The 25,492-nt window shown below is 44.3% G+C and overlaps 1 protein-coding gene across 1 annotated transcript in view; it reads left to right on the top strand.

The window, feature by feature from the left end:
* Window positions 1–25,492, top strand: part of prkd2 (protein kinase D2) — a 38,059-nt gene that overhangs the window by 1,896 nt on the left and 10,671 nt on the right. Inside the window, exons 3-8 of the mRNA XM_028961901.1 lie at window positions 19,445–19,583; window positions 22,555–22,686; window positions 22,851–23,047; window positions 23,761–23,944; window positions 24,873–24,941; window positions 25,041–25,203. Coding sequence (XP_028817734.1) covers window positions 19,445–19,583; window positions 22,555–22,686; window positions 22,851–23,047; window positions 23,761–23,944; window positions 24,873–24,941; window positions 25,041–25,203 — 884 coding nt within the window. The remainder of the gene's footprint in view (window positions 1–19,444; window positions 19,584–22,554; window positions 22,687–22,850; window positions 23,048–23,760; window positions 23,945–24,872; window positions 24,942–25,040; window positions 25,204–25,492) is intronic.

The raw sequence follows: 25,492 nt of genomic DNA, 5'->3' as shown, positions 1-25,492 counted from the left end.
CATTCAGACCAGTTTGGGCTGGGATTACAGTGCGCCCAGGTTATGCCTCATCGTCATCGAGAAGCTGATGCCGTCGCCAGCGCCGACGCCCGCTCTCTCTTTTCCTTTCTCTCGCTCGCTATTGGCCTGCCATTGTCTGTGGGATAAAGAGGAGGAAATGGGGCTGGCTTCCTCCCAGAGGATCTCGGGGCCATGACACATCCTCCACCACCTCCATCTCGTCCTTCTCTACACTCCTCCCTGGGGGGAAGGGGGGTGTTCCCTCCCTTTCCCATTGGACGCTGAGGTGTGGTGTCTTCAGAGATCCTAAGTAATTGTTGGGACGTTCTGCCCTTGCTACACCGCCCCTTTGGAACTTTGAAGGGTCGCCTGTCCCAGCGTGAGGCTTCTCGGCGCCCCGTGCTGAGCCCCTTAGCCGCTGGGAACATGGGGGGCAGCTTTAGCCGCTGTGAATGGGCGGGAGTCACTTTCAGCGAGCTGGAGATCAAAATGAAGCACCACAGTTGACCAACAGAGCGCGAATCCTGAAAGGTCGCTTTTCCGAACACAATACCCCCCCCCCTTTTTTTTTTGTAGGTTTGGCTGAGCTTTGCTTAATGCGTTTGCCGCTGAGCACGGATGTCCCAGCTCTGCGAGAGAATCCACTGCGGGGCGTGGCGCAGCCTTCTGCGCCCGCGTGTGGAGCGAAATGGTTCAGGTGCCTCGGCGGGCTTTCTGTCGCCGCCTTGATTCAATCATCACGGTCATGGCCGACTTGTGCCAGCAGTGTCACTCTCTGCGACATTCGGGGACTTATTGCCACGCTCTGATTGACATTTCGGGTTTTCAGGATGCACACACCACGGTGTAAGGTGTACACACCAAAATAAAAGTTGTTAAAAGTATACGTAAGCCTTAATAGCGTATTAAACCAATTTATGAACGGGATGAATCTTCATGAGAAAAGGATGAAAAGGATCATGACTGATGACATGTCATATTCTCACGTACGAGAGTAAAAGGTGCTGCGGGTTCGAGGAGGACACGGGTCATGCAGGACAGCCTGTGCAGAAACTTCCGGAGTGTGCATTGTTCCCACGTAGGAGGTGGAATGCACAGATCTTCTATCGTTCTCCCTGAACAGGTCTCATCTCCTGTTTACCAGATGCAGTAATGCTGCAGTGATCCCAAGTGCAGCAGCCATGTTATATATAATAGGACTTCACTACAGGCCAGAGACTTAGTAAATGTCCATTTAAAATGTATTTAATGTAATATGGTAGGTAGTAGCCTAGTGAGTAACACACTCACCTATGAACCAGAAGACCCAGGTTCAAACCTCACTTACTACCATCATTCCCTGAGCGAGACACTTAACCCTGAGTGTCTCCAGGGGGGGACTGTCCCTGTAACTACTGATTGTAAGTCACTATGGATAAGGGCGTCTGATAAATGCTGTAAATGTAATATGCCCAAAGGCCAACCTTCTCCATGATTATCCCATAATGACTGTTTATAGATATTTGTAATTATCTTCAGCAAGGAACATGGTGTAACGCACATTTTTGTCATTTCGCTTGACTCATTAACGGCAAGATGGAGCTGAGAAAGGAAGCTGGATTTGGGCTAATCTTTTTCTGATCGGGAGTGAGAGCATGTGAGTAATAACGTCAGGTTGTCCAGGCCACGTTTGACAGTAAACCCAAAGGCGGCAGCAGCAGCTCTGGCCTTGTCTTGGTGTCATTTATCAGGTGTGGTGGAGGACACGGTGTCCGGTGTCTGCAGGGAAGCCACTAGTGACTGTGTGTGTGTGATCATTTGCCTGAAAGCGGAGTGGCTTTGCATGGCAGCGCAGTATTTCCGGAATGTAGCACTATGCTATGGTAATATTTGACTATTCCAAAACCACTCAATCACCTGGATGTGAGCTGCGAAGATAGACGAAGAGTTTAATCACAGATTAACTATCGTTATCGCTATTGCTTAAAGCTGAAATAACGTCAGATTATATTATATCTAGCAGCGACGACCGGTGACGTCACGGTAACGTGGGGCGCTGAAGAAATTAAAGCTCTTCTAGCTATCTGGACATCCACCAAAATCCAACAACAATTTAAAAAGTGCACTAGAAGGAAGTGTATAAAGAACTAAGGGAAGAACTTCAAGTCGCAGGCTTCACACTAACAACAAAATTGTCAATCAGCTAAACTGAAGAAAGACAAATTCTTACTCCTCTATAAAGTTTGTGTTTTTACTTGCAGTGCTGTGATGAAGGCGTGTCAGAGTGATTGTGGAATCACAGGCCGAGGCCGCTGAGTGTACTGTGTGATCTCAGCATGTTCTGGGGATAATTCAGGCGGCAGCATGTCACATAACAAGGCGGAGGTCCCAAAAGATCTCTAATACGATGTGATGGACTCTGGGGTGCTGGGACTTCTGTTTAGTGTATTATCATGGGGCTTGCACTGGGCTCCGGTCTAGTGTAGACGTTCTCGGTTGGTTCCCAGTTCAGCACCTGGCACCAGCGTGGTGGAAATGAGGGACAGGAGCCTTTATGTGGTGACCAGTGGACCATCGAGAAAGGGCTTGAAGACTCTGGACAGAAACTGTGCACATCACCGGCTGGACTGCGGTCTCTAGATCTACAAGCTGTAGAGTCAGGATGGGTGTCCCTAAAGTAACCAGTGAATGGACATCACAACAAATCTGTAAAGTCGTATTTCGACCTCTCTTATTTACACCAAAACATCCATGTGAAAGTGAAGTAATTGTCATTGTCTGGCCAGTGGTTGCCTAGCGGTTAAGGAAGCAGCCCGGTTCAAATCCCCGTCCGCTAAGGTGCCACTGAGCAGCCACTGAGCAAAGCACCGTCCCCACACACTGCTCCCCGGGCGCCCCGGACAGTTAAAAGCAGAGGACGCATTCCGTTGTGCCACCGTGTGCTGCGCTGCAGTGTTTCACAACGACAATCACTTTCACTTTCAGCACACGGTGACACGACCCATGGTGAGCGCCCGGGGAGCAGTGTGTGGGGACGGTGCTTTGCTCAGTGGCACCTCAGTGGATCGGGATTTGAATCGGGAACCTTCTTATTACTGGGCCGCTTCCTTAACCGCTCGGCCACCACTCTCCAACCTTTTTGTGAGCTTTATATAAAATGCTATATGCTATCCCTCAGAAATGGCTCGCGTCGGGTACAGACCACTTCGCCGACCGCTTGCGTCTGCGTTTAGAATTGCGCGTAGTAGCCCAGTGCGGACTGTGCACAGTTTTACGCCCCTCTGTGTGTGTGTGTGTGTGTTTGTGACTGGTGTAATATACCTGGCCAGGAGGTAATATTCTCTGACTGAGATTGTTTTTTTTTTTTTTAATGAGGTCAGAGATGGCAGCAGCCGTCACGCAACTCACCGGCGCGCAAATATTTGCGTTACCCGATTGCACACATGCAATATTGTGGGTAATTCCCACCGTACGTGTCACGGCACCCTTTGAGCTGTGCAGCACGCGTGCCCGCGCAAACACACGCAGGGGAGGTTTAGGAAGGCCTGCAGGAAGTAAACAAGCCATTAAAGCACCGAATGGAAAAAAGCGAGATGCAGGAAGTTTGTGGGAAGCAGCCTGACCGTGCCTGTCCGGTGGGTTCTGCGCCAACGTTATATTAATGCTCAATAAACCGTACAGGGTTTGTGTTGGTGTCTACAGTCCTACCTAAATGGAATTGTTTGTACCTACATATTACCATCAGTAATAACAATAGTCAAGTGTATTAAAAACGTACTTGATAACCACGGTAGATTTGCAAAAAGCATGGCTTATACATTCTTATTAACAGTTTTTTTGTGTTTTGTACTCTCAGTTATTAACTTGGAAGCAACCAATGAGTTTAATTAGTGTACATTTAATCCTTAAAAGGTATTAATATGAAATAAAAGACTTACTCGTTATTTGAACTTGAAATTAACAGTTAGTTTTTTTTTTTTTTTATCGGAACACATTGCTGTGTGGAAAAAAAAAACTGTATATTGCATTTAATAGTAATTAGTAGTAACGGTTTAAGCCAGACTCGTCCACATCTTTTCCACCTAGGCTTTTGTTGCAGGGTGGTTGCTTGTTTGCGTACGGCGATTAGCCATCGAGTTGAAACCAGTTGGAGAAAACGTGCAGGCCTGCAACTAGAGGCCGTTCTGGATATGGAGCTCAGTGCTGAAGTGTTCCTGGGTGTAACTGGGTGAGCCCTCAGATGGGATGATGAGCCTTTGTGAAGAAGAGGGCAACTGGTGTTATGTGTTGAGTAATAGGAAGAGGGTTCTTTACTGCACACACAGGAACAGGAGTAAACAAAGACAACTGATGGGGAAATGAGGATAAAGCAGAACCCTTTGGCCCTGCAGCGTGATTGAATGGCATTCAGTTTTAGTCACATGAGAACACAAGCTAAAATTCTTACTCCTATATGAAGTGTGTGTTTTTACTTGCAGTGCTGTGATGAAGGCGTGTCAGGCCGAGGCCGCTGAGTGTACTGTGTGAGGAATTAGATTTTATGTAAACTGAGCGTACGTATTTCTGATCTCAGCATGTTCTGGGGATAATTCAGGCGGCAGCTTGTCAACAAGACAGAATGATTTATGAAAGGGACGTGTGAAAGATATTATGAGAAATTCCAGTCGGTAGCTGTGGTATTATAATACATTTTTAAATTGAAGATGTTATAATAATATATGTTCGCTAAGTATTTTATAGTGAATGAGGGCTGTCAAGATCATCAATAAATCACAATCATATTCTAATATTTAATAAATAAAATAATGTATGTAGTTGCGATTCTCTGGAAAATGACACCAAAACGCTTTCGAAAAAATCTGTAATTTTTGCACTTTTACATATCCTAATCTTTAAGATGGGTCCCAGATAATGTGGAACATACTTTAATTTCAATGTATTTAAAAAGAACTGAAGGATTTGCAGAAATTTTACTCTTTTCAATGAGATTCAAAGCAAATTATTATCATAACCCAGACATTCAAAGTCCAGTTTATCTATGTTATATTGAATACTGCATCATGGTCCACATTTTAATTGTTAGGACTGGCTATTATATGTTAAATTTAACAGCACTCGTGTAGCTTTTAGAGCACTGACATTGTTGTCCCGTGACACCCATTATACACTGAAATATTTGGTGTAATAGTTTTGTCTGATCGCTTGTAGAGTTCACAGAATTTTAATGTGGAAATTGTTTTTAACCAGTGAGACTAGTTTTCTGTGTCCCGTGCATCACATGCCAAGTTTTCAAACTGCTTGTATGGCTTTTGTCCTAATTTAACACTAAAATACCCAGCAGTAAGTACTACATACGTGGCACACTTGTTCATAGTTCTGACCACTAGTCATGGGGATAAAGTCACTTGTGTCATCAAAATGTCCCGTTCATCACGTAGAGGATCGTTCATATGATTCTGACTAGACCAGCGCTGTGTGTGTCTTTATTTGGGGTGTGAAAACTTGATGGAGAGGGCAGGGTGGGGCACCACAGTAGGTAAACACATGACCTCAACACTGGGAGGTTGGGCTCGCTTTGTGTGTGTGTGTGTGTCCATGTGTGTGTTTTTGGCAGTTGAGGGGGTAAGAAAGTGAATGTGCCAGGCCTGGGGTGGCGTAGATGTTTCATACGGAGAAAAGGGGCGGTGGGGATTTCTAACAAATGAGGGTGAATGGAGCAATAAAAAGAAGCCAGCATGAGTCACAGTGATCCCATTCTTTCCAACCCCTTCACATCTAGCTGCCGTCTTTCATGCCTTCATTCCCGCCCTTTCTGTCTCCTGTGCCTTTATTACCAGCGTTTGTCCCCTCATCCTCTTATACCGCCAGCTCTTGTCCTCTCTCGCTCTCATTTCTCATGTCATGAATAGACATGGCCTGTGTTTGGACCAGTGCCCTGCGGATCACACAGGCGTCCTCTCAACTTACCCGCGATCCCTGCCTCCTCCTCCCATACCTTGTTATAGCAGCCTGCTTCAGTGGAGCTGAGCGCACGCCCTTCAGACCCCCTTTTTCCCCCCGTCCTCTTCGCTCCTTCGCTCTGCCGGCCTCTCCTCTCACGTTTCCGCTGCCCCTGAACAGGACAAACAGGGCTTTGTTTTTCCTAACCACAGTTCCAGACACTTTTTTTTTTTTTTTAAACATAGGAGAGTCTGTCCGACTCCCGCTAACAAGAATACACCCACAAAGAAAATATATAAATTCATTTCAGGAACATGCGGAAAGGAATATGCCATACTGCAATGCACAAATGCGGACATGTAATTATGTGGTTTTACCAGTACACACCAGCACATCGCATTCACACATCCACATGAATACTGCTACACACTGCTGCATGCAACATTCATAACGAATACATTTTTGAGCTTGACCATTAGTGTCAGTGGTTAGTTTCAAGAGTCGAGAAAGTGTGTGTCTGCGCTGTGCGACAGTATGCAGTAGCTCATTTCATGTGGTCAAAGCCGTACATGATTATGGTAAAATTGTCTTGCTGCATTCGCAGGGAAGATTAAGTTTCCATCGCAAGTGCGCGCGTTTGTTTACTGCGGTTTGCGTGCACACATGCAGCATGTGACTCGCTCACTCTCAGGAATGTGGACAACGACATGAGGAATGTGCATTTGGGACATCCATCGGTTCCATGACGCTCTGCAGCTTTCTTATGTTCCGCTTCTACATATTATCTTACTTTTTATTATAATGATAATCGAATCATGGGAGTTGTCAAGATGGGAGTTGTCTGGATTTTTTTTTCTTCTTCATATCACATCACAGCATTGAGGGCAGCAGAATTTTTAAAAATAAAAAAGTACATTCCCATTTCCTGAACTTTCTGTACCCGTGCTTCACTCGCAATGCATCATACATTCAGACTGAAGAAAACACTGTCAGACCGAATATTTACTGCCATTTGTTAATATACCAATGGGGTAAATTTGACTTTTAAATTGAAATAATAACATGCAAAATGAATATTAAATGTAGCTTAAGATAAATGTATGACTGGGTGGGATCTGGGTGCCCCTGTGCGGCTATAACACACCTTATTTATTGAATTTATTGAATTTCCTCTATGGGAAGTAATTTATTGTGTATGTAGCCCAAGATTAATGGCTGGACTAAACTGGTCCAGTTAGACCAAACAGACACTGTTGGCTTTGTTTGGTGGTTTGGGAACTGCCGGTTAATATAATTTGATGGTCTTGTGGTTTTCTCTGTTACCTGCTGGTTTGGGGAAATGACCCATGTGTACGTTCATCCTATGTCAGACTGGTTACTGGTGTGCTGTCGAAGATAACTGGAACTGGCTCCAGCTTTCCCATAATCCTGCCATGGACAGGCGTGTTGTACATATATACCTTGGAATTTTCTTTTGCTGAGAGGACACAGGGGCGTGACCACATCACACCATCACGTCCCTCTGACGCATCACTGTCATTCCGCCTTGTTGCGTTGTTTACTGACGCTACGTCACGTGACCAACTGCTGGCGGAGTAGTGATGCATGGAAATGGCTAACAGCGACTTGGGATCAGCAGTTACAGGGACAGTTAGTGAGCAGTGTGTGGTTACGGGTCTACTTTTTTTACCTGCTAGGCCACCACTGCCGAAGTGTCTTGCTCAGGGACGCAATGGTAGCATTTGTGGCTTGAACCTGTGACTTTGTGGTCTTCTGGTTCACAGGTGAGGTATTGGCCCTGGTGTGCGCATCTACTGAACTTGCCATTTGACCTTGTGTGAAAAGGGATGTACTGTATTATTTATTGTGTTCTGGTGCACCCTGCACCCCAACGTTGCCTGGTCCATTGTTTGAAAGGTGCAGTGGTCGTGTGCTCATTTCAAAAGGTTTTGATATCCCAGTGATTTTTAGGAGTACCGTTTTGACACTCCATGAATATTTTGTTGAGTTGATGATGATGTTGAAGTTTTTCACCCTTCATATTTGTTTTGTAAGTTTATGCTTATGCTTGCTTGTAATAAAAATAATGTTGTATCAAAATTAGTGCAAAAATGCTGATGGAAAAATGATGTCAGGTCATACCAGTGAGCTGAAAGTCTCTTCTGTCTACCCATGAAACAGCAGTAAGAGAGAACCTGTTTCCGCTCGGCCTGTCACCACCATGTTGGCTTCTGGGCCCTGGGGCCAAACGGGGGAAAAGAAAAGAAAAAACCCGGAATAAAAGAAGTTGGCATTCCTCTCACCTGCTCTGCATCACCATGACCTCACCCGCTCCAAAAATAACATCGGCGTTTGCTGTGACACGCGGTGCAGACAAAAACTGCACAAGTCCCCAACGACACCTCCTCGTCCCGCTTCACCCTCATCCACTAATGAAGCCAGGCCGCTGACGTCTTTTACACCCGGGTCTCCACGGCGATGAGTCATTAAACACCCATCCCTACCCTTTTGGCAGCGAAAGCGGTGCAGCCACCCATATTCACAAGCCAGGATACTCTATCTATAGCCTACGTCATGGTGGGCCTATCAGAGGCGCTCCGCTCTAGTAGGATATTTCCCCAGCCTTGAGACAATGGGGCTTTTAATCATGTGTGTTTGTAGACGCTTTACAGCCCCGCTTTCCCGGGCCATGTTTCCACCGGGGCGGACGTCACCAGCAGGACTACGTCCAGACCTCTGATGCCTTGTGTTTGTGCATTTCCAAAGCAGGGCAGCTGGAGAACACTGGAGTATTGTTGTTCTTCCATTTTCTTCCGCTTTACATTACAATCTGTGCATGTGTGTGTGTCTGTATCTGTAATGATGGCACCCTGGACAACTGATATCTGTGATTTTAATCAGTTTCCACCACTTCCTCTTCTTCACACAGCACACATTGTACCATGACACATCTCAGAAGCTCCTCTCCTTGTATTTTTCCTGGTCCGGTCCTGGCCGTCTTTCCAAAGTTACCTGTGGGCCAGGTGGGAGCTTGACTTCCAACGTGTTAACCTACGAAGGCACAGGCCACGTCCCAGGTCAGGAGGAGCCTGTATTGTGGGATGGGCGCTTTTCAGCTGCAACCTGTGGTACCACAGAACTGGCACTGTGATATTTTTCTTCTAGGGTTACAGGTGCCAGTGCTGTTCGTGGATATAAAGCCACAGAGCATTGGAGCCATTGCTTTATCTTCTAGACAGGATCCAGAAAGCAGTTCTGTGAACTGGAGACTGGGCTAGAGATAGTCAGGACCATAAATATTGGGCCATAGACACAATTCTTTTTGACTCAGTACATCACTTTACTTTATTTTGCAGACGCTTTTATCTAAAGTGACTTATAGGAGGAAGACACCAGCAATTCTCGTTCGATTTCTATAGATTTAGAGTTTACAAACTAAGAGCCCTGATAAGGCCTAACTTGTTAGAAAAAGAACATGCTTGGAAATTGTTAAGAAATAAGAAGAAGAAAAAAGGGGTGGTGGGTTTTTTGATGTATTTTGTGCAGTGTGTACGCATGTGCGTGTGTAAGTGTTAGATTTGTCTGAAGTACTTTTTGAATAAGCGGGTTTTCACCTGCTTCTTAAAGGTGGTGGTTGTCTCGGCTAGTCGAATGGAGGAGGGCAAGTTGTTCCACCAGCCAGGGACAACAAAGGAGAACAGAGTTGATTGGAATCGGAGACCCCGTGAAGAGGACATTTTCAGTCTCATTTCATTTGCAGATCTGAGAGAGTGTGCTGGAGTGTAGCTGGCTAGTAGTGTGTTGATGTAGGAGGGCGCAGTTCCTTTTACAGCCCTGTAGGCAGCATCAAGGATTTGAACTCAATGCGAGCAGCTACCGGGAGCCAGTGGAGAGATGTGAGAAGAGGCGTGACATGGGTGTATTTTGGCTGATTGAAGATGAGACGGGCTGCCACATTTTGGACCAAACATGGTCCAACATCACCACAATGGATTTGAAACAATGTGCTTTAAATTCAGGGTATTTACACCCAAATCAGATGAACATTGTAAGAATTACAACAGTTTGTATGTGTACCTTCCATGTTTTAATGGACCAAAAGTAATGCAACAAAATTAGCACTCATAAATAAAGTATGGCTGCAACTAATGATTATTTCAATAATCGATTAATCGTAGAATCGGATTTAAAAAAATAAAAAACATTCATTTCCAAGCCTTTATTTAAAACAGAACTAAAATCTTTAGAAAGTGCACAAACATTTTGCTCCTCTAGCTGTTATAATAATAACATAAAAATGGACTAACACAAAAAACACACACATGTATGCTTTACATCTGCCAAATATAGACTTTTTTTATTTGTATTGTTCAGTGCCATCTGAACAGAAGTGATTGTCACAGTGAAACACGGCAGCACAACGAAACGTGTCCTCTGCTTGTAACCATCTCCCTTGGTGAAACAGCGTGAAAGGGGAGCAGAGTGGGGATGGTGCTTTGCTCAGTGGCACCTTGGCGGTTTCGCGATTCTGTTGTCACGTGGGCTGACGAGCACGCTGTTTTGTGGTGGGAGGAGAAGTGGGCGGGCCGGACCAGACGTCTGCTACAACACCACCACGCTGTGGACCGTGCCTTTCGCCCGTAACGCGTGGTCGTGTTGAGCACGTGCACAGTCCACTGCTTGCTGCCTGCTTCCACTGGTGGCGTCAGGCAACAGGCGTAAAACCACAGGTTAAAATCCAGGCGAATTATGGCTGTTATGACCTTGTATCTTTCCTCTACCGCTGCTTGTTAGTTTTTTTATTTTTTTATTTTTGCTCTGCTAGCACCAGTGCGGAGAAAGACTGAGTATGTTCACTCTGCTCCGCATTTTTTTTTTTGTTTTAATAATCAAATGTCTCCCCATCGTGCGACACAACGAATCGATTATGAAATTCATTGCTGACACTTTTAGTAATCGATTTTTATTGATTCGTTGTTGCACCCCTGAAGTTATGAGTCATGGTTTTCTTAAATTAGAAATTCTCATTATTTGGCTTATTTGGCCAGTAGCCTGAAGTCCACAAAAGTCTGTGCTGAACGTCATTCTCCAAGCATGGGGTGATTTTGGACATTTTGTATAAACCATTTTTTTTTTTGTTTTTTTTATATATATATATATATATATATTTATTTATTTATTTTTTTTTTCAGTGTGAATTAAAGTGCTTATGATGCTTAAATGTATAATGTTTTTGACTGTGAAAAAGAGAACATTAGTGGTTGGCAGACTGTTGGCAGAGAAGAAAATCTTCAGGTCTATTTTCTGTAACCACAACATGACAGAGGCTGAGACGGGAAGTGGTCTTCACAGTCCTACATACACTTATATATACACCTGTCTGTTTCACTAGAGCAGGGTTGTCAAACTCGCGGCCCTCATCTCTCGTCATCACTTTATATAGATGAATTTGGTGACTTTGAAGCACAATAAAAGATTTTTGAGCTGCTTTACAACCCCTTTGATATCGATATTGAATCTGCTCCTGAACAGATTCAGCTGCAGTGTAAAAATTGCGTTTGGCAAGGCAACTGAAGCACTGCATTGTGGGATCTGTAGTTTGTGTGTTGTGATCAGTGCTTTGTTTGACCGAGTAATTTCACAGGATGTTGTCCACAAGCACTTAAACAACACAATGTAACTCCCAAGTCAGTCACACATCTGTGAAATCAATCTGATTTCAACACTGACTGACAATCAATTTCACAGGCTGTTGTGCAAATGGAAAAGACAACATGTGGCAATTATAGGCAATTAGCAAGACGTCCCCAATAAAGGCGTGGTCCTGCAGGTGGTGACCACAGACCACTTCTCAGTTCCTGTGCTTTCTTGCTGATGTTCTGGTCACTTTTGAGCGCTGCTGGTGCTTTCACTCTAGTGGTAACATGAGACAGAGTCTACAAACCACACAAGTGGCTCAGGTAGTGCAGCTCATCCAGAATGGTACATCATGGCGAGCTGTGGCAAGAAGGTTTGCTGTGTCTGTCAGCGTAGTGTCCAGAGCACGGAGGTGCTACCAGGAGACAGGCCAGTACATCAGGAGATGTGGAGGAGGCCGTAGGAGGGCAACAACCCAGCAGCAGGACTCTGCCATTTGCCAGAGAACACCAAGATTGGCAAATCCGCCACTGGTGCCCTGTGCTTTTCACAGATGAAAGGGCAACATCCTCCAGCATGACCGGTTTGGCAGTGGGTCAGTAATGGTGTGGGGTGGCATTTCAGGCGTTGTAGGGAGGTCATACACGCACGTAGCGGCCACACACTACTGAGCCTCATTTTGACTTGTTTTAAGGACATCACATCAAAGTTGGATCAGCCTGTAGTGTGTTTTGCAAATGCAAAGTTCAAGTTGCTTTGTTGTAAGGAGGGAAAATGGGCGGGACTGAATTGTGATCCTTAAATGACTGGATTTTTAAAAATGAACTTTAGTGTTGATTATATGTCTTAAACTAGGAAGATCCTGTCATGTTTAATATCCATTATTAATTAGTCTATAAGGTACCAAAGACATCTATGTACGAAAATCTAGGACTGGTGCCTTTTTTTTTTTTTTTTTTTTTTTAATCTAATTCCATATTTTTTTGCCATGTGACCTTTGTATAAATGGGATGAATAATCCACTCAGAGTTGTGTATCAGATGCAGGGCTTTCAAAGAAAAATTATCTTTTTAAAAGTGAAATGTCTTTCTGTACTGGTGGAAAAAAGTTTCTTTTGTGGTGTATAGATGTTTGCTCATCAGCATCTGTGTGTCAGCGCTGCACGTTCATACTGCACATCCACACATTTTAATGCCATTTTGCCAGGTTGCATGCGGCTCGGCAGGACTCCGCACAACAATAGAGAAGGGGAGCTGTGTCCGTGTTCTCCATTTTTCAGCAAGGACAATATTGAGCTGCCATATCCAAAAGCGCACCGTTCGAAAACCATAATTTCAGGATTCGCCAGGATGTCCTCGCGCAGCTGAAGCTGCCTGTGAACGCAAGGTCTGATCAAATGAGAACAGAAATACACAAAGGAAAATGGATAAAGAAATGAAAAAGATGAGAGGGATTTGTGGACCAGCATTTGTGTTTTCTCTGTGGGACGAGAGATGACACAGAGTGACATCAATGTGTGGGAAGGCATTCCGATTACATGGCCATAGAGTCCCACTGTGTTCTATGCCCGAGGGAGTGTTTGCAGAAGGAGGTTCACAGGTTCTCTGTCTTTTTTCCCCCCCCTTTTTCACATACTGTTTTTGGCATTTTAAGGAAAAGGAAAGCCTTGAGGACAGCATTTTATGCATAGATCATCCTTATATACGCCAATGTCAGGAAAAAAACATACATAGATGCTCACACATACATACACCCACTTCCATTTTTAAACTTTAGGTATTAGAAAGCCACCAAATTTGTATTTTGTTATTTTTTAGCATTTAAGATTTCATACAATCACATTCATGTCTATGGTGAGGGCATGTGTGCTGCTGAAGGAACTGAATACCTCAATTCACCCAAAGCCTGCTTCCTCCTTCCCTCTTCTGCATATTGCAGTTTCTTCTACTTCACAAACACCACTGTAGTCACCACTGTACCACATCCACTTCCCAACCCAATAAGCAGTGATTCATGTCAGTGTTAATTGAAGAATTAGTGGATGTTCCATTGGTGACCATCAACCAGCACACTAGATACAATATTACCGGGCAATAATATCCCGGTCACTCTTCACCCTTGACCTACCTGAAGCTAACTTGTCAGTGACTGGCTACAGAGCTTGTAGAAATTTACGAGGCACATCACACAAGAGAAGTGAAAGTGAAGTGATTGTCATTGTGAAACACTGCAGCACAGCACACGGTGACACAACAAAACGTGTCCTCTGCTTTTAACCCATTAACCCTTAGTGAGCAGTGGGCAGCCATGACAGGTGCCCGGGGAGCAGTGTGTGGGGACGGTGCCTTGCTCAGTGGCACCCGCAACCTTTCGACTATGGGTCCATTTCCTTACCCACTTCCTTACCTGCCTTGCATCAAGACAGAGAGAGAGGTCACTGGGCCTTGTTTTCACGACTCGTGAGCAACACAGACTTTTCCCCCATGCTGAAAAGTACTGTGCTGTCAGCTCCTAAATTGGTTGCTGGCATCCTACATCCTGCAGCATCTGTGGTCAAAGACGAAAAAAGAAAAATAAACTCTAGATTATTGGTTTAGTTTCATCATTAAAATCCAAATAAGCACAGCGCTCGGCCTGGCCGTCTGATTCATGTTGTGTGTATTGTGCTGCACTCCAGCTGCATCATACACACAAACATACACATACAGAGCGCAGTGTACATAGGCCTTGTAATCCAAAACAGAAATAACCAATAACCCGTGACTTATTCTGTTTCCGTATGGAATTTAAAATGTAATTGGAATGGAACTGAAGTAAAATTTTATTTCTAAATACTGTGTCTTCTGTTTATTCATATAAATCATGTCATGTCAATTTCTTGGCGTGTCTGATTTGGTTAAGGCAAGGTCAAAGTCCAGACAAGTTGTTATACAAGGTGTTTGCTGCAGGTGGGGCCCACATGCAGTGCATGATGGGAAACACCTGGTGCTTAGTACAGGCTGACAAGGAAGACCATGGAGGTTGTAGCAGGGAAGCAGGGCTTCATAATTCATAGGAACCGCAAAGGGTGCAGCCGGCCGGGGAACGGGCGAGGAACCCGATCCGCCCGGCGACACAAAGGACCCTTGGAAACGCGACCCTGTCCCCGGGGCAAATGCCTGATTTGATGGCAGCTTTTTTTTTTTTTTTTTTTTTTTATGTGTCCACGGTGCATATATACACACAAACAAACACGGCGAGCCAGACACCCTCCCACCGGTGCTTTCACAGACATTAAACCAGTTCTCACACGGAGAAACTTTTTCTCCAAAGTTGTCATTTGCTTAGACCTCAATGCATTTTCTTAATATTTTGTAGAAGCATCTGTCCTTATGAACAGTCCATTTATAATGGCAGCACTTTGTTAATGGAGTTTGAAGTATGTAGCATGTCTCTCCCTTCAGCTGTTTTGTACCTACTTATGCTTGCCAAAGCTAAATCCAAATTTAGCGACTCTGACATAATGAAAAAATGAGTTTTATAATTTCCCATCAAACCGTCTTTTACGGTACTGCGGTTAATATCCCATCATTACCCAGGTCTGGATGAAGACAGTGAAGGAAGGCTCTGTCGGATTCCTATCTGGCATTTTTCTGCACCAGATTTAGGACAGTAAATGGGTGTGTGGGTGTAAGAAGGAGCCGCTCTGACGGATGAGAGAGGATAATTGGATGTGGCGAGTGGCTGGAGCAGTAGCAGCATGATACACTCGGGCGTGGCCTGTGGTTTTTGGTGGGCAGTCAACCCCCGCTGCAGGACTGTGGTCCCCTTCAAAATTCCACGGAGAGAAATAGAGGGATGTGTTGTGGCCGCGAGGCTCCCCGTTTCCAGTTAACGCAGAAGCTGCCTCCAGATGTTCAGCAAGGACGCTGGGGGATTGTGGGTAGGGAATGGCATGGCCAGGGGACAAAACAGAAGCATGAAGTACAGCTTGGGTCTTTGCTGAGCAGCTGGACGTATAGAAATTCATTATTTGGTTGAGACGCATTAAAGGAAATACTTAGGGCCAAGATAATTATCCAAATAGATACTGGCAGGAGAGGACTGCTTGCTATTTATCTGGAACTTTGAGAGGAGGAACTAAATATCTATCCAGCTCTAATGATTTTCAAAAGATAGAAGATGTACTTTGGTGATTTTGCAAAGCACTGTTGTGCCTACTGTCAAGATCTCACAGGTGGCCGCATCCCTTCTTCTCCTCCTCCTCCTCCATTTCTCTTGGTTCTCTACACTCATAATGGCCCTTGTCTGTGGGAGTGTGTCAGTAGGCATTACAAAATGTCCCTTTCCTACTACAGGCATTGTGTGACCACAGTTGTGCGACATTAGCCAGCATGTCCCCGTTTTACTTATGGCCCTGTGTTACTGAAAGGCCACCAAAGTAGGGCACCTTCCAACATTTAAGTGTATAGGGACACTCATTCAGCACTGCATCATGTTCGGTCCATTTGAGAGACACCTCTTCACTGGGCACATCAATTTGCTTATTTGCCTGTAAGAAAAATAGTGCATCCCATTTAGGTTCCTTTAGTGGTCACCCTTTGGGAGTCATAATCCATAGTGCACCATGCAGGGCACTTCATTATTGCAGCCTTCATGTTTCAAACTAGGCACTCCTCTTTTAATATTTTTTATATTTTTTTTACCCACTCTGAGTAAGGCTTTTCAACTAATGGCCTTCTCACCCAGCTCAGCTCTTCACATCTGTTGACTTAAATGCTCTCTCCTCTCATTTGGCCCAAATTTTCCTAATTTTGGGCTACTGTAACGACAGGAAATTAAACCGAAATGTCAGGATCCACAGTGCCAGAGAAGGTGGTCATTAAAAAAAACAAAAAAAAAAAAACTCATTCTGCACTTCAGTCCATCTGATTTAATATCTGCCTGGGTAACCCACCACCACCACCACCACCGTACCACATGTCTGGCTATTAACATCTCCACACTGGTATCAGACCCCATTTTCACGGCTGATTTCTTCCTCCCTTCACTAATTCCCGCTGCCAGTTCACCACCTGGCCGGCTCCCCGGTCACTTCCCCAGGCCTAATTAGAGCAGGCTGTTTGAGTGACAGCAGATTGAGTTTCTTCTCATCATCTCGAGGGCGGCCAAAAGAACCCCCTCCCTCTCCTTTGCCAATACCACCTTCCATATTAAATACGGTCTTATTTGCTTTTCCGTGTAAATAAATAACTAACGCCCATTCGCCCACCGTTCTTGTTTCCGCCACCGTCTGTCGCAGAGCCTGACCTGGTCAGTCTGACTGAGGCGAATGGGTTTGGACCTGTGTGGTCATTCAATGGCGTCAGATTTGGTCTTGCTACCCCGATGACAGGAAGTGAATGGCGCGGTATGAAAGATTTAGGAGCTTGGGTCTGCCACTATCGACACCATCAGGTGAATTTCTTTTCCCACTTCTTCTTCGTGGTCATTGTTGAGCGTGCTCTGCTGTATCTCTTTACTCTGGATCCGATTCCTCCACTGAATACCGCCGCTGTCAGGCTGGCCCTCCTCCAGAGGTTCGCCAGGTGCTGCTGGCTGCGAGGGTTTTAACCACCAGCGCGTGGACGCGCTCGGCTCTCGCTACACCACGGCTGATTGGGTTCAGTCGGTTCTATTCATTTGCGTTGAAAACGCAGCCCTTTGCCTGGCTTCAGTAAAAGCCTGAATGCAGTCGAGCAGAAACCTGAGCAGAGGGGCTTTCAGACTGTAAAAGAAAAAAGGCGCTCCTGTTTCGGTTCAAATTAGAATGGATTTGCAGAAGAAGCTTCATGAATTACACCCAGCCAACTGGTACCTGGTACCCGTGCAGGACACAAACTTGTTTTTAAGACACATTTTCAATCCAGACATCAATTCTATAATCTCCTGATTATTTAATTTCTCACCAAGCCCTTTAAAGAGATCAGTTTTGATTTCTTACAGTCTCGGTTCTAAAGTTTCAGAGTTTCTTTATAATTCTGTATACAGAATTACATTTTATCTACACCAAGACCACACTTACAGATGGCGCTCATGCTGACATGCTCCATTTTGCCATGGCAACGGCTCAGTGACTGTTGGGGGTCGCCGTGGCTCCCAAGAGAGAACACCTGCATAGGGGGCAGCCATTCATTAAAGTGGCGATGCTTTAGCACCATATGTGTTTCTGTACTCCAGGTGCAAAAGTAAAAGTGAAGTGATTGTCATTGTGATGCACAGCACACTGTGACACAACGAAATGTGTCCTCTGCTTTTAACCATCACCCTTAGTGAGCAGTGGGCAGTTATGACAGGCGCCCGGGGAGCAGTGTGTGGGGACGGTGCTTTGCTCAGTGGCACCTTGGCGGATCGGGATTCGAACCGGCAACCTTCTGATTACGGGGCTGCTTCCTTAACCGCTAGGCCACCACTGCCCCACCACTCTCACCTTTTAAAGACCCAATCACAATTACCTGGCCAGTGGGCGACACCCCTCATCAAAACAGAGTGTTGTTTTTTTCATGTCATTTTGTAAAAGTCATAATTACCAATATATTGTAATGCTCAGCCCTTGGTATGCAAATGATGGTACAAATTAGGCAGTGGTGGCCTAGCGGGTAAGGAAGCGGCCCCTTCCTGCCACTGAGGTGCCACTGAGTTCCCGTAACCAGACAGTGATGTAGCAGCAGAGAACAGTCTCAATGTTCCTTTGGTAGAATGATGTGAGGATGGGAGGAGGAGGGTCGCCTTCTTCAGCTTCCTGAGGAAGTGCGGACGTTGCTGGGCTTTCTCGGTGGTGGAGATGGTGTTGGAGGAGAGGTTGTCTGTCATGGATCCAAAGGAAGTTCATGCTGCTGACGATCTCAGCTGCAGATCCATCGATGTGCAGTGGGGTGTGAACAGTCAGTTTCTTCCTGAAGTTAACAACCGTCTCTTTGGTCTTGGTGACATTGAGAGTCAGGTTGTTGCTGCGGCACCAGTCCTCCAAATGTTCTATCTCCTCTCTGTAGGCAGACTCATCGTTGTTGGTGATGAGCCCCACTACTGTTGTGTCCTCTGTGATGATGTGGTTTGAACTGCGCTGTGCAGCTCAGTCGTGTGTCAGCAGAGTGAACAGCAGTGGGCTGAGCAGCATCCCTGTGTGATATTATCCATTATATCCTCTGTGTAGTACAGTTAATATCTTCATTTCCTGTGTGTTTGCCGTATTGAAATATACTGTCTAATATATATAATATCCATATAATGAATAATGTGGAAAAATTTGGAGGTGATTCTCATTGTGAGTAAGTTTGAGAACACCTGTCCTAAGCAACCCTGGAAGCCCATTTTGGACATAGTTGTCATTTAAAACTGGGAACACATTACACATTACAACCTCATGCACTTTAATGAGGTTGTAACAGGAAGAGTGCAACGTGTGTGTCACCATGGTTTGGCGTCATATAGCATTCATTCTTATGTTATGTTATATTATACAAGTACCTATTTTGCATTATTAAATTATTGCATTATTAATTGCTAGTATGTTACTAATAAAATGTTGTATTTATCTAATGTGCCTTACCATTTTTCTTGGATTGTTTAGCATTTTCTTTCATTGCTTGCCCCACAACCCTAATATATCTATAGGTGGGCTCATGTTTTCCACTTTTTAAATACCTTCATCACCCCTTTGATGATCTTGCTGTGCTCTACATAGGCATTGTTACAGTTTTTACTGTGCCATGCAAGGTTTGGTGTTCCTTTTTTTACTGTACAATTGTATAAAACAAAAATAGTACACAAATCTTGCATAAAATAAATTTAAGGCCTTTTAGTCATCCTTTAAACCACACTATACTATATCAAATTATTGGATTTTTATTGCTTTTCCTCTCCCCTGCAGTTCCCTGAATGCGGCTTCTACGGAATATATGACAAAATTCTCCTGTTCAAGCATGACACATGCAGCAACAACATCCTTCAGCTGGTCAAAGCTGCATCTGATATTCAGGAAGGAGATTTAGTGGAAGTGGTGCTGTCTGGTGAGTTGATCATTTCCCTTGTTCAAAATGGGTGAATCTGGAAATAAAACACAGGCCGGGTGAAAAATGAGAAGTACTGTGTGGCCACCTTTAAGCCACTTCCAGGATGACGATGACACCACCCCGATCCATGATATGCTGTAAATCATATGACATGACCATAATTCATCAGCTCTCTACATACAGTACAGGCCAAAAGTTTGCACACACCTTCCCATTCAATGTGTTTTCTTTATTTTCATGACCAAATTACGTTTGTAGATTCTCACTGAAGGCATCAAAACTATGAATGAACACATGTGGAGTTATGTACTTAACAAAAAAAGGTTAAACTAACTGAAAACATGTTTTATATTCTAGTTTCTTTGCTCTGATTACTGCTTTGCACACTCTTGGCATTCTCTCCATGAGCTTCAAGAGGTCGTCACCTGAAATGCTTTTCCAACAGTCTTGAAGGAGTTCCCAGAGGTGTTTAGCACTTGTTGGTCCAGCTCACCCCAAACCATCTGGATTGGGTTCAGGTCCGGTGACTGTGGAGGTCGGGTCTCCACTTTTTGTTAAGTACATAACTCCACATGTGTTCATTCATAGTTTTGATGCCTTCAGTGAGAATCTACTGGTCATGAAAATAAAGAAAACACATTGAATGAGAAGGTGTGTCCAAACCTTTGCCCTGTACTGTACCTGTGGAAGCAAAGTAGCAGAGAACCTGTTGAGGTCCTCGTTGTGGCCCAGATCCTTGGTTCCAGTTTGTTTCTCCTGTCATTATGTGGTATAGATATACAAATAAAGAAATAAGACTGACGGACTGTGCTGTATGACCATTGTCAAGCACCAGTAATCTCCATGTGCACTGAGCAACAGACAGGCCTTCCTGACAAAGCTTTTATGCTGTTCACACACTTGCACCTGAAACACATTCCGCTGTGCAACCCCTGTGGGGTGTTTTACATAACACGGCCCCTAAAGTGACACCAGTGGAGGACAGATACTGTAAACACATTTCAGAAAGGATGTGCGGTGGCTACAAAGGCAAAGTGTTTATGTGCACTTGCCTGTTTTTTAGTAGAAAAGGGATCCCCTGCTGGTCCAGAACAGAGCTGTTTCCTTTGTTTATTTGTTTATGAATTTATTTTTAAGCTGAGTAATAATAAAGCATCATGATCACATCCAGAAGCTTCCAAATTCGAAATGCCTTTACTATCACTGTACACAATAAAGGAAAAGATTGTTGCAATATTACAACAATAAATTAATAACTAGTGCAAAAAGTCAAATGTAACATATAAACATACAACATATGTACCCAGTAAAAAATAATACATAAATGCACATGCAAAATATATACAGTATATTTAATATATGCTGCTTGTCCAGGGAGATTTCCTGCTGTGTAGCCCCAAATCAGTCTAGCTTCTTCAGCTCCTTTTTACAGGTCTTTATTGAGGGGTGAGAGAACTAAATTCCCACCCCTCAACAAAAAAGTACCTACGATCCATTTTAAATATCAGACCGAAAAGTTTACAAACCAAAGTTTATATTTATTTTACATGGTTTATGGAGATTTTTATTATGGAATCAGGATGGTGAAAAAGTCCAATAAAAGTCCAAACCACCAGCATAATTTTACAGCTGGTGACAAGATGAGATTTTTGTTATTCCCTAGACTCCAATCACAGACAAGAGTTGGAGGTGTCACGTCACAATAAACTCAAATATTTAAAAATATATAGGTATTGTTTGCAAGTAATGCTATTTTACAACATTTCCTTTAGTGTCACATTCACAGAATCTGTTTTTTTATGTTTTGAGAGTTAGATTTCAATCTGTCTTCCTATCAGAAAGGTCACATGCGTGCGTTGTTTTCATTTAAAGGAGGCAGATTTTCTGCTTTTCTGACAATGACAGTCATTCAGTGCAATTTGCACCCCATGCTGCTGCAGAATCCAGGAAGGTTGCAGTTTCTGGAAGATGATGCCACTTGAAGCTAAGGAGTTTGTGCATACTTCCTGTTTAATTCTTCTCAATTGTGGTCAATTTGCATATTCTCTACTCAATTTTTTTTTTTTATCCTTAGTGTATTGACCGTCACAAAAATAGTTGACTTCCCCCAACTTCTCTCTCTCTCTCGTTTTTCCTCCCTCTCCACCGGTCTTGTCTGTCATGATTGTAGTTAAATATATAGAAAAATAATGATATTATATATTTTAAAGCTTGTGAATGAAGGCTGCACAGCTACACATCCACATCTTCATGTGTCATCTGTGTTACTGAAAGGCCGAGATAAAAAAATCTCTTGACTGATCACAACTGCCGTTTCTGTTGTTTTGTCAGGTCTCTCTCTGCCCCATTAGGCAGCATGAAGCAACCTAATAATTATTTTACTCAATTGCAGAACGCACTTTAAGCCACAATAAATCATTTCAGTCACATTGAGATGTTAGCATGAAGATGAATAATGAGGTTCAGTTCAGTTTGGTCATCTTGGAGATGCTGTTTCATTAGAAAACACTCATTCGCAATACACTCACTGACTCACTTTCAGGAGCCACTTAATCCACGCTAGGGTTCCGGGTGCCGGAGCCCATCCCGAATCAGCACGGGCGAGGTGTCATACACGGTCACGGCGATGGCCATTTTACTGAAGTGTCCCCTTTTGGACAATAGAACTGTGGAAAACCACAACGATCCATAGTACCAATGTCTACTAATTATGTACATGGTGATTATCCCAGTCCTCATAAGGGAAGTAAGTAAAGCGTTGCTGTAGAAAGACTTTCAATGGACGCCGTGTATCCTGCAGCATGTTGCATTTGTTCAGCCATTCAGATCCATAGGTGGAAAGAATCATTCTACAGTGTTTGGTTGTGTTTGTGAAGGAAACCGGGAAGCAGAACAGAACGGATACAGGACTGATATGGGGCTTGTACTAATTCTGCTTTGCGGTTGTGATTGTGTGTGCATCCTTTAGCGGCCGCCACTTTTGAGGATTTCCAGATCCGGCCGCATGCCCTGAATGTGCATTCGTACCGCGCCCCGGCGTTCTGTGACCACTGCGGGGAGATGCTGTTTGGCCTGGTGCGCCAAGGCCTGAAATGTGATGGTGAGATTCATTCTGCTGTGTTTGGTTTGAAAGACAGAATGTTTTTTGAACAGTGTGCCAGTATTTGTGCCAGGACCGGTTGTTATCTACAGTAGTTCATGTGCCTTCTTGTCATTTCTCTCATTCCCTTCATTCTATTCCACCTCTCTCTCTCTCTCTTTCAGGCTGTGGGCTGAACTACCACAAGCGCTGTGCATTCAGTATCCCAAATAACTGCAGCGGGGCACGGAAGCGTCGACTGTCCACCACGTCTCTGACCAGCAGCCAGTCGCTGCGCCTGTCCACCACAGACTCCATCAGCAGCTCCTCCACCAGCATCACCGCCGACGACGCCAGCCTCATCCGCTCGCACACACAGATGGTACAGAGGACGCAAATGCACATTCACTCAAACACACATGCGCACACACATAATACTTTATCAAACACAGACACACACACACACACACACACACTCACACATTCAAAACCATGCCAAGCCTCCATTTCCATCTAACTGAATGCTGTAATACCATCTGCAACATAATTATCTGATTGCATGTCACCATATGCCACCTTCTCCAATACACACACACACACACACACACACACACACACACACACAGCCAGACACATAGAGACGATGCAGATGAGTCTGACCGCGTTAAATTGTTCTAGGTCTGGTTGTAGGCTGTGCTCCGAGTTGAATGCTCCTCCCTCTTGCCCTGTAAACCCTACAGCTGCAGCTCTCCGCTCCCTGGTATTCTTTCCAGGGAGTTTAGTGAAGTAGAATTCTAGTCACGAGTCTGTTTACATTCAGCTGGGACCGACGGCTCTAAAGCCCCAACCACGGTGCGGTATGACTCGTGAAGGCTATCAGAGTGGGCCAAGGGACCCTGGCTGTGGACATGCCATGTCCATCACATCACACGTGTCCAGGGATTCTGTGCCACAGCTCCACCTATGTGTTCTCACTCCTGGTCAAATCAAGTTCAGAAGTTCATTTTAAAGTCATATACACACACAGTGTAGAAAGTAACACTAAAGCAGTGGATATTCGGGATTAAATAAAGCCCTTTCTGACACTCCTCACAGCCACGGACTCCCAGTGAGACGCGTCGGTTCTACACGGGCCGGCCTGTGCATTTAGACAAGATGCTGATGAGCAAGGTGAAAGTGCCGCACACATTTGCCGTGCACTCCTACACCCGGCCCACGGTGTGCCAGTACTGCAAACGTCTGCTGCGAGGGCTCTTCCGTCAGGGATTGCAGTGCAAAGGTCAGTCTGGGAGGGTTGGGATTTGTGTGTTTATATTAAAAACGTGGGTCTGATTTTGCAATTAGTGTTGATCTTTCAGCAGCACATCCGGTGTCCCAAAACTCCGGCTTAGATCTGGACCTCAGTTAAGCAGAAACATCAAACTTATTATAAATATGATAACATGTATATATGTCAGTAGCATTCAACGGAAAAGAGTCATGCAGGATCGGGGGCAGACTTGACATTGCAGTAACTCATTTACATTTATGGCATTTATCAGACACTCTTATCCAGAGCGAATTACAATCAGTAGTTACAGGGACAGTCCAACTCCTTCTTAATGGATTTTGACATCCTGGCATCCCTGCTCAAAATTGAATTCACATTAATCAATGTTGTCATCCTTTCTGACAGCTTTAAATAAGAACTAACAGACTTCATAGCTTTTTTTCCCCTCACAGCTCATTCCCTACAGCAGGTAGAACCTGTCATAAAGTGACTGGTGACCAAGCTAAATTAGTCTCTCAGCCTTTTGCCGTTTTCTTTAGAACTGAGAGCAGTTCATAAGGTAAATAAACATGTATTTGTGTTCATCTATTATTGCCACCCCTTGCAAAAATAGTAGAATTGGTTAGAAAAATTACATTTCCTGAAATACCACCATCTTACTCTGGGAGAAAAGTTAGGGAAAAAAGGACTTTTAGTGGGAAGAGAAAACAAATACACAGGGATTTCCCCCAGTATGTTTGGGATGTGTGTTGTGTACACACATTAAGCCCATTGAGACATACTGCATGGGATTTTGGGCTAAATAAGAAATAAATGTTGTATACTCACAGGTCAGTGAGTATGTTCTACACTCGTTGCCTTGAGTGTTCAGTGTTTTATTTTTGCACTTTGAAGGCTTCAATCATTATTTAATAATGCTTTGTTTTTCCCATTTTAGACTGTAAGTTCAACTGCCACAAACGCTGTGCCTACAAGGTTCCCAACGACTGCTTAGGAGACACAATAGGTAGGATAATTTGGCCCTGTGGTTAATGGATGTTGGATGTTACTGTACTGTCTGTGGAGCCGAAGGTCTATTTTCCTACATGCCGTATCCTTCGTGCAGACATGCGGAGCCCCAGCGTGGAAGCCGACGTGCCAATGGACTACAGCAGTGAGTACTCTGACTCGGACAAATCCTCTCTGATGGACGACTCAGACGAGGCCTGCAGTATCCCCGGTTCCTTCTGCCCGGAGAGCAATGAGGGCGGAACAAGTGGAGATCAGAAGTCAGTTAAAGACACGCACACCCTCACACGCGTGTACACAGCTGTTTGTATTTGCATCTTTGTTTTATATATAGAGAAGAGTAATTTGAGGTGGGGTTAGGGCGGTCATGACCCCTGCAAAAGTCAGATCCAGCCAATATAACCCCCCCAATATAATCACATCATTCAGATGAATAAATATATGAATTATCTTGCATTAATAATTTGTTGAGTTTCTTTATAAATTTAATTTGCCAGCAAAGTAATAGCATTTTTAATCATTTGGTAATGTTGATCACCCGCCTTCCAA

Source organism: Denticeps clupeoides, chromosome 19 (genome assembly GCF_900700375.1).
Source record: "Denticeps clupeoides chromosome 19, fDenClu1.1, whole genome shotgun sequence".
In the NCBI taxonomy this organism is placed as follows: domain Eukaryota; kingdom Metazoa; phylum Chordata; class Actinopteri; order Clupeiformes; family Denticipitidae; genus Denticeps; species Denticeps clupeoides.
This window is presented reverse-complemented; position numbering and strand designations above follow the sequence as displayed.